This window comes from Mizuhopecten yessoensis, unplaced genomic scaffold, assembly GCF_002113885.1.
Source record: "Mizuhopecten yessoensis strain PY_sf001 unplaced genomic scaffold, ASM211388v2 scaffold10963, whole genome shotgun sequence".
Classification (NCBI taxonomy): Eukaryota; Metazoa; Mollusca; class Bivalvia; order Pectinida; family Pectinidae; genus Mizuhopecten; species Mizuhopecten yessoensis.
The window spans coordinates 559,860-570,657 of record NW_018408809.1 but is presented as its reverse complement, the minus strand read 5'-3'; the positions used below and the strand labels follow the sequence as shown (position 1 = coordinate 570,657).

At 38.3% G+C, this 10,798-nt stretch overlaps 1 protein-coding gene across 1 annotated transcript in view; it reads left to right on the top strand.

Moving 5' to 3' along the window:
* LOC110464130 (zinc finger C3H1 domain-containing protein-like) overlaps positions 1-10,798 on the top strand; it is an 86,578-nt gene that overhangs the window by 25,101 nt on the left and 50,679 nt on the right. Inside the window, 4 exon segments of the mRNA XM_021519194.1 lie at positions 611-712; positions 962-1,074; positions 1,566-1,697; positions 3,275-3,320. Coding sequence (XP_021374869.1) covers positions 611-712; positions 962-1,074; positions 1,566-1,697; positions 3,275-3,320 — 393 coding nt within the window.

The window sequence follows — 10,798 nt, the reverse complement described above, 5'->3', positions numbered from 1 at the left end:
CATCATATTATAGACCTGACCTGGACATAGGCCCCTATATAACCATACACATTATATTATAAACCTGACCAGGACAAAGGCCCCTATATAACCATACACATCATATTATAGACCTGACCAGGACATAGGCCCCTATATAACCATACACATCATATCATAGACCTGACCTGGACATAGGCCCCTATATAACCATATATATCATATTATAGACCTGACCTGGACATAGGCCCCTATATAACCATATACATCATATTATATACCTGACCTGGACAAAGGCCCCTATATAACCATATACATCATATTATATACCTGACTAGAGCATAGATACCATTTATAGAAGACAGAATAAATTATGTTCAACCACATTTTATTGTGAAGTACACAAACTATATTTGTATTGTGATAATAGATGAATTATGTAATAAAGAGTGGTGTTTAAATAGTTATTTTTTCTCTTCCTGTGCTGATTGGAAATATGTGTGTATATTTTGAGAGACTCATTCTTACATTTTACAATATATCCTAAAATGATGAATATTTCTGTTGAAAGCAACTAATAAAGATTGGGAAGGATTTTTAAGACTTAATATTTGTTGAATTCCCGCAACAGGAGGATCATTTCCAAGCCGTGCTGTCCAGTTCTGCCAAACACCTGATCTCACAGCAGTCATCATTAGTGTCTCATTCAGTTCTACTTCCACAGTGCCAACAGGTCCGTGACGCTATGTACCCCTTATTGTATCGTTGTGTGGTCTAAAGAGAAATAATGGCCCAAGGTCAAGACAGATTCCAAACTGCAACTCTTACTTACTAGAGTGAAGTATTAAACTGTAGTCATATGTTTTATAGTAAATACATTTGTCATGATATTGAAATGATATCATATAATCAAAAAGAATCTTAGTCTTGATACTAACCTCTTTTTTAATGTTTGCTAATGTAAAACAGATTTTTTAAACAGATTCCTTCCTTCCAAGAGCCAAAACATGACACAAGATCCAAGGTCCTCCACGTGCCGTGGGAGTCCTCTCCTCTAGTCTACAAAAGTCCTCTACAGCACTTCCGATCTTACAGGTACGTAGTACATCACTCCGGTAAAAACTGAAGCTTATCACAACAACTTTATGTTCCAGGTATCTAAAAGTTTGTTAAGGTAGTAACAAGGAGAGACGTTTTACCTAAGTCAATGGTATCCCACAGGTATATATCGGCTCGTTATGGTAATTACAATGATATATCAGTTAACTATGTGACTGGTATCCTACAGGTATGTGACAGCTCGTTAAGGTAATTACAAGGAAGGTAATTACAAGGAAATTAACTTTACAAAATTGAAAGGTTGTACGAATGGTCAATTTCAGCACTTATCCAAGTCAAGGGTTGAAGGTTTGTACTGTCTCATTTTAGTTTCACAAGTTGAAGGTTTAAGATTTGTACCATCTTATAAGTAAACCAAGGGTTATATGAACAGGATAATAATCATTATCTTTATATAGTATGTATGAAATGTTTTCATTGATGAATAGAAAAAAAATCTAATAAAATGTACGCTATGACTGTTTCAGGTTTAGTCCTTATTATCGCACCAGAGCCAACCTCACTCTGTCTTCCTTTACATTTTCCAACAAAATCAATCCAAAGAAAGTTCTATGCAAGTACGATCTCCAAGGAACCTGTCATGACGAGGAGTGTGGGGGGTAAGTAAAACAAACATGTCATTGACCTTGTGGTAGAATACCCAAAATTAAATTTTATTTCTTTTACAACAATCTTGAAACAAGTTCTACCAACTTACATTAATCACTTTTGTTGCCCCGGATGGTAACACTCTGGGGGTCTTAATGTGGGAGGAAACCAGAATACCTGGAGAAAACCCCCTGATTGGGCAGATGACCCAAACCCTTTCATGTCTGATAGGGGAATCAAACTCCAGTCATCTTGGTAAAAGGCCAGTGTGCTCTCCACTGTACCACCACCCGCCCACAGCACAATTAATCGACTTCCTGTTGGACAAATCTACTCAAACAGAACAACATTTTCCTTCGCAAAAATGCTTGCTAGGGAATGCTTTTCAGGTTGAAGTGTCAAAAGTCAAGGTCGCTGTTACTATATATAGACAATTGGTTGCTGCACAACACTTATACTTCAGTTTCCAAAATCAAGTCATGTTATCCCTCAACTTCAACATGGTTTGGTTTTGTCCTAACATCAAAATATGCATTTGCAACACAATATTTTTTCTCTCTTTTGACTGCTAGGTGTTGTGATAATTTTTCTTATTGATTGATTAGAAAAAGGTACTGTCTTGAGAACAGAAACAGACCTCAAATTACTGATCCTGTCAATAAAAAATTACCTACCTGTAATTTCTGATCCAGATTTGTTAATAGAAATTTGTGCACCGCCTGTCTTATTTTACTGAGTGAAAATGCAAGGAACAACGCACCCTAAAGTGTCATGTTACACCCTGTGTGTCTCGTGTCTCATTCAGGTGCGATAGTAAAGGACTTGGCAAGTACAACTTGTGTGCTGTGTGTAACACCCAAGCACTAGTCCTGTTCTACATTATAAGTCAATGATACATACATAAGTGTCTAAGGTAAAGGCAGATAGTTGTCATATGACCTTACCTCTACATATCATATGACCTTACCTCCAGATGTCATATGACCTTGCCTCTAGTTGTCATATGACCTTACCTCCAGATGTCATGACCTTACTTCTATTTGTCATATGACCTTGCCTCTAGTTGTCATATGACCTTACCTCCAGATGTCATATGACCTTACCTCTAGATGTCATATGACCTTACCTCCAGTTGTCATATGACCTTACCTCTAGATGTCATATGACCTTACCTCCAGTTGTCATATGACCTTACCTCTAGATGTCATATGACCTTACCTCCAGTTGTCATATGACCTTACCTCTAGATGTCATATGACCTTACCTCCAGTTGTCATATGACCTTACCTCTAGATGTCATGCATTCGCAACACAAAAATAGTTTCTCTTTTGACTGCTAGGTGTTGTGATAATTTTAATCTTGTTACAAATAGGATTTTTCTTATTGATTGATTAGAAAAAGGTACTGAGAACAGAAACAGACCTTTACTGATCCTGTTAATAAAAATTTTACCTATCTGTAATTTCTGATCCAGATTTGTTAATAGAAATTTGTGCACAGCCTGTCTAATTTTACTGAGTGAAAAGGCAAGGAACAACGCACCGTAAAGTGTCATGTTACACCCTGTGTGTCTCGTGTCTCATTCAGGTGCGATAGTAAAGGACTCGGCGAGTACAACTTGTGTGCTCTGTGTGTAACACCCAAGCACTAGTCCTGTTCTACATTATAAGTCAATGATACATACATAAGTGTCTAAGGTAAAGACAGATAGTTGTCATATGACCTTACCTCTACATATCATATGACCTTACCTCCAGATGTCATATGACCTTGCCTCTAGTTGTCATATGACCTTACCTCCAGATGTCATGACCTTACTTCTATTTGTCATATGACCTTGCCTCTAGTTGTCATATGACCTTACCTCTAGATGTCATATGACCTTACCTCCAGTTGTCATATGACCTTACCTCCAGATGTCATATGACCTTACCTCCAGTTGTCAATATGACCTTACCTCCAGATGTCATATGACCTTACTTCTATTTGTGATATGACCTTGCCTCTAGTTGTCATATGACTTTGCCTCTAGTTGTCATATGACCTTACCTCCAGTTGTCATAAGACCTTACCTCTAGATGTCATGCATTCGCACACAAAAAAAGTTTCTCTTTTGACTGCTAGGTGTTGTGATAATTTTAATCCTGTTACAAATATGATCTTTCTTATTGATTGATTAGAAACAGGTACTGTCTAGAGAACAGACCTCAAATTACTGATCCTGTTAATAAAAAAATTACCTACCTGTAATTTCTGATCCAGATTTGTTAATAGAAATTTGTGCACAGCCTGTCTAATTTTACTGAGTGAAAAGGCAAGGAACAACGCACCGTAAAGTGTCATGTTACACCCTGTGTGTCTCGTGTCTCATTCAGGTGCGATAGTAAAGGACTGGGCAAGTACAACTTGTGTGCTCTGTGTGTAACACCCAAGCACTAGTCCTGTTCTACATTATAAGTCAATGATACATACATAAGTGTCTAAGGTAAAGGCAGATAGTTGTCATATGACCTTACCTCTACATATCATATGACCTTACCTCCAGATGTCATATGACCTTGCCTCTAGTTGTCATATGACCTTACCTCCAGATGTCATGACCTTACTTCTATTTGGCATATGACCTTGCCTCTAGTTGTCATATGACCTTACCTCTAGATGTCATGCATTCGCAACACAAAAAAAGTTTCTCTTTTGACTGCTAGGTGTTGTGATAATTTTAATCCTGTTACAAATATGATCTTTCTTATTGATTGATTAGAAACAGGTACTGTCTAGAGAACAGACCTCAAATTACTGATCCTGTTAATAAAAAAATTACCTACCTGTAATTTCTGATCCAGATTTGTTAATAGAAATTTGTGCACAGCCTGTCTAATTTTACTGAGTGAAAAGAAAAGGAACAACGCACCGTAAAGTGTCATGTTACACCCTGTGTGTCTCGTGTCTCATTCAGGTGCGATAGTAAAGGACTCGGCAAGTACAACTTGTGTGCTGTGTGTAACACCCAAGCACTAGTCCTGTTCTACGTTATAAGTCAATGATACATACATAAGTATCTAAGGTAAAGACAGATAGTTGTCATATGACCTTACCTCTACAAGTCATATGACCTTACCTCCAGATGTCATATGACCTTACCTCCATATGTCATATGACCTTACCTCCAGTTGTCAATATGACCTTACCTCCATATGTCATATGACCTTGCCTCTAGTTGTCATATGACCTTACCTCCAGTTGTCATGACCTTACTTCTATTTTTGCAACCTTAACATAAAATAATTATAACTTAGCAAGTATTTGCTGCAGAAAAGTTTAACTTATAACACATTTGTAGCAGAATTCAGGAAGGATAAACATTTTTGTATAGCTTCTTGGGAGTTTTCTCCCTTATACCTAGAAATGCCCCTGTCCCACATAAGTCAAAGTGTGTCCCAACCATATAACTTTATTCACATGTAAACATAGTAAGCAAGAAGACACAAACGCATCTATACTACCAAGAATAGCCTCAGAGTCTGGCCTCGGCCCTAGGTTATATATAATAAGGAAAGGGTTCAGATCTCGCCATCCCGTAACCATGTAACACAATTGCTGGACATGAAGGAACAAATACCGTCACGCTACCAGGATGTCTGTGGGATCCTGCCTTCTCCCTGGGCTTAATCCTTGATTTACAGATGAAAAGATTACCTTGTTAAGTTAAAAAGATCCCTGGACAAAGAGATATATTTTTTAAGGTATGGTCACCCTGGGCTACAAGAGGGCTGTTCTAATAGGGTTCATATAAAATCATTTTTTCACCTATTGCACTCTTAAACAAAAGGTTATTGAAAATGAAATGGTTTCTTTCCCAAATGTCTGTGATATGATTTATTTGAGCATTAACATCAATTTGAACTTGTCGGAGAAAGATAATTTAAGTACTATAATATCTTCTAAAAGTCCAGAGACTTTATTGAAAATGTGTCCTGCATTTGGAATGAAATTGGACTTGATATAAGTAATGTATAATCAGTTTTATATAATATTGTATAATGTAATACTGTAAACGTGGAATATTATGCGCGGGGGAAATTTACGATTATTACGCGGAGTTAAATCGTCCGCGTAAATTTCCCCCGCGTGTATGGTTTCGTCGATGGTCTAAGGAACGACAACTCTGATAGATATTGGTACTTGTGTGTGTGTGATGTCCTCCTGTAATATTGCTTTGTTAACATATTACTAATTATTTGACTAAATAGCACTCACCTGTTTGATCCGAGGTGATTACGAGATCAGCTGGTATAAGACACACATACACATAAATACAGTTCACCTTTATTTTCATCTGTCCAATGACCAGTCGGTAGGCATACATAACATGTACTCAGTAGCTACTAGTAGTTTTACCTGTACACATTTTGTAACGTAAGGGAAATAACTCTGCAGAGTAAACGTCGGTCTACCGCGACCGCGTAAATTACCCCTGCACGTATAGATTTTGACCTTCAAATTGCGTAATTTTCACCCAGCGTAAATAATCACGTTTACAGTAGTAATGTTCACTTTGCCATCAAATTTCTGTGTAAATATAAATGTGCTAATGAATCCAGTTGATCTACCTGTACCGTATTTGATATAAGTTTGTATAAAAGACCATGTAATCAGGTTCCTGGATCTGTTATAAAAATTGACCATTTCTCCCCATTAGAAAGAAAAAGTCCGCAAGAATAACATGAGTTCCAGTGCCCAATTTCTGAAGTGTGATTACACAGGAACTGGGCATTTCTGATGTATCATGATTGGTATGACGAGGAAAGCACTTGGTATGTGTATTGTGCTGAGCTTGCTGACAGCACATGTTAGACATAATTTATGATGAGCCCAGCTGCTGGCCTTATTCAGAGCCTAAGATATGTGACAAGTACAGTATGTACAAGGTTACAGGGTAAATATACATTTGTCCGGTATTGTGGTGGCGTTAAGACACTAGCAGAACACCTGCAAATTGAGACAGAAATAGTTATTTTATAGCTGTGGGAAATGTTCTTGATCACAAGTAATAGTAAATAATGGTTCAGAAAAAGCTGTTTTACAGCTGTGGGAGATGTTCTTGATCTCAAGTAATAGTAAATAATGGTTCAGAAATAGCTGTTTTACAGCTGTGGGAGATATTCTTGATCTCAAGTAATAGTAAATAATGGTTCAGAAATAGCTGTTTTACAGCTGTGGGAGATATTCTTGATCTCAAGTAATAGTAAATAATGGTTCAGAAATAGCTGTTTTACAGCTGTGGGAGATATTCTTGATCTCAAGTAATAGTAAATAATGGTTCAGAAATAGCTGTTTTACAGCTGTGGGAGATATTCTTGATCTCAAGTAATAGTAAATAATGGTTCAGAAATAGCTGTTTTACAGCTGTGGGAGATATTCTTGATCTCAAGTAATAGTAAATAATGGTTCAGAAATAGCTGTTTTACAGCTGTGGGAGATATTCTTGATCTCAAGTAATAGTAAATAATGGTTCAGAAATAGCTGTTTTACAGCTGTGGGAGATGTTCTTGATCTCAAGTAATAGTAAATAATGGTTCAGAAATAGCTGTTTTACAGCTGTGGGAAATGTTCTTGATCACAAGTAATAGTAAATAATGGTTCAGAAATAGCTGTTTTACAGCTGTGGGAAATGTTCTTGATCACAAGTAATAGTAAATAATGGTTCAGAAATAGTTGTTTTACAGCTGTGGGAGATGTTCTGAACAGATTATACAGTGTCTGTTTTAGACAGAACACAATGCTATAAGATTTCAGTTATACAGGGCTAGGTTTAGAAAAGATACACGATTCTTACAAGATTCCATATTGTACAGGGTCTGGTTAAGACAGAGTACATGGTTTTTAGAGGTATTCATATTATAGAGTTACTGATTAAAACTGGTTACATGATTAAGAAAATTGAGATTCCAGATTAAACAGGATCTGGTTTAGAAAATACATTGTTCATCAAAGATTCCAGATTGTATAAGTCTGGTTTAGACAGGGTACTTGGCTTGTATAGGTCTAGATTATAGAGGCTATGTTTAGACAGGGTACATGGCTTGTGTAGGTCTACAGATTATAGAGGCTATGTTTAGACAGGGTACTTGGGTTGTATAGGTCTAGATTATAGAGGCTATGTTTAGACAGGGTACATGGCTTGTGTAGGTCTACAGATTATAGAGGCTATGTTTAGACAGGGTACAGGGTTTGTATAGGACTACAGATTATAGAGGCAATGTTTAGACAGGGCACAGGGCTTGTATAGGTCTACAGATTATAGAGGCTATTTTTAGACAGGGTACAGGGTTTGTATAGGTCTACAGATTATAGAGGCAATGTTTAGACAGGGTACAGGGCTTGTATAGGTCTACAGATTATAGAGGCTATGTTTAGACAGGGTACAGGGTTTGTATAGGTCTACAGATTATAGAGGCTATGTTTAGACAGGGTACAGGGTTTGTATAGGTCTACAGATTATAGAGGCTATGTTTAGACAGGGTACAGGGTTTGTATAGGTCTACAGATTATAGAGGCTATGTTTAGACAGGGTACAGGGTTTGTATAGGTCTACAGATTATAGAGGCTATGTTTAGACAGGATACAGGGTTCATACAAGATTTCAGATTATACAGTGTCTGTTTTGGACAGGAAAAATAGCTGATAAAGGACTCCAGATTATAGTGAGTCTGGTTTAGACAGGATATACAGTTCATACAAGATTCCCGATTGTACAGGGTCTAATTTAGAAAAGATATATTGCTTGTACAAGATTCCAGATTGTACAGGGTCTGCTATAGATTTAAGAAAGTGAAGTATTACAGTTATCATGAGTTGTGGGATATATACATATAAAACTGCATCATTAATTCCATACAAAAAACATTGTTTAAAGAATTAGAGATGACCTGTGGTGATAGATTGTCACCGGGCAATGTGTGACAAACAACCACACTTGTGTGGTAGAGGGGTTGGCCAATACATGTTGGTAATGTGATCCTCCGCGGCTGTATCGGGTGGTCCATGTGTACAGGTGTTTGGGGAGACTTCCTGTGTCCCTGTCACACATCTCCAAGCTTTCCCTCAGCACCCTGTCGTCTGGTAGCATGTGTTGCATTCTCAATAAAGGATTGACACAGCAAGAAATTCAAGCGGTTCACTGTAGTGTAATTGATGTAGTAGAATGTGTTGACTTAAAACACATTCTTTTCAGTTTCTTGCTTGTTTATGTCTCCCTGCAGGGAATTGTCTTAACTTTAGGACCAGTATTCCATCACTCTGTTGAGGACGATTCCTGTCTATGTACCTGCTGCTGGACAGGTATATCAGCGTGGGTGGTCTGTACACCAGGCATCTGACAAGGCTAGCGCTACCTTACTTGGCTGGGTGTATCTGACAAGGCTACCTTACATGGCTACTTGGCGGGGTGTATCTGACAAAGCTACCTTACATGGCTACTTGGCTGGGTGTATCTGACAAGGCTAGCGCTACCTTAGTTAGTTGGGTGTATCTGACAAGGCTACCTTACATGGCTACTTGGCTGGGTGTATCTGACAAGGCTACCTTACATGGCTACTTGGCGGGGTGTATCTGACAAAGCTACCTTACATGGCTACTTGGCTGGGCGTATCTGACAAGGCTAGTGCTACCTTACTTGGCTGTGTGTATCTGACAAGGCTACCTTGCATGGCTACTTGGCGGGGTATATCTGACAAGGCTAGCGCTACCTTACTTGGTTGGGTGTATCTGACAAGGCTTCCTTACATGGCTACTTGGCTTGGTGTATCTGACAAGGCTGTCTTACTTGGCTTGGTGTATCTGATAAGGCTGCATTACTTGGCTGGGTGTATCTGACAAGGCTACCTTACTTGGCGGGGTGTATCTGACAAGGCTACCTTAGTTGGTTGGGTGTATCTGACAAGGCTACCTTACTTGGCTGGGTGTATCTGACTTGGCTACCTTAGTTGGTTGGGTGTATCTGACAAGGCTACCTTACATGGTTACTTGGCTGGGTGTATCTGACAAGGCTACCTTAGTTGGTTGGGTGTATCTGACAAGGCTATCTTACTTGGCTGGATGTATCTGACAAGGCTACCTTACTCTCTATAGAGAGAGAGATTGTCATGTTGTCCAGACTGTTGGTATACAATGTTCTCTGTGAGAGAATGTCATGTTGTCCAGACTGTTGGTATACAATGTTCTCTGTGAGAGAATGTCATGTTGTCCAGACTGTTGGTATACAATGTTCTCTGTGAGAGAATGTCATGTTGTCCAGACTGTTGGTATACAATGTTCTCTGAACCTTCATCTCTCTATAGAGAGAGAGATTGTCATGTTGTCCAGACTGTTGGTATACAATGTTCTCTGAACCTTCATCTGTCTATAGAGAGAGAGATTGTCATGTTGTCCAGACAGTTGGTATACAATGTTCTCTGTGAAAGTTTTTTTAGGTCGCCTAAGCTTTAGCTCAAGTGACCTATTGCTATCTGTCTTCGTCCATCGTCGTCCGTCGTGCATCGTGCGTCGTCCGTTAACATTTTACATTTTCAACTTAAGCTGAAATACCAGCAGAGGGATTTCATTAATATTTCATGGGAAGGTTACTGACATCTTCCTGACCAAGTGTTGTTATTTTACGGGTCAATCAGAAATCCAATATGGCTGCCACGGACGCCATTTTGAAAAACTATTTCAAACTTAAAGTCAAATTTTACTAGGCTGATTGAACTGAAACTTTGTAGGAATGATCGACTCTTGGTCCTGACAAAGTGTTGTTATTTTGCGGGTCTATTAGAAATCCAATATGGCTGACACGGCCGCCATTTTTAAAAACTATTTCAAACTTAAAAACAAGTTCTAATAGGCCGATCTAACTGAAAATCGGTCTAGGAAAGATCAGCTCATGGTCCTGACAAACTTAAGTTAACGTTATACTTAACAATTTTTTACTCAAATTGGTACATATTTCAACAATAAAAATAAATACTGTGGGACTCAGGTGACTGTTAAGGCCCATGGACCTCTTGTTTTGTTCTGTCTAGACTTTCAGTATACTGTATTAAAAGAAATGAAGCTGTTCTTTCTCTATAG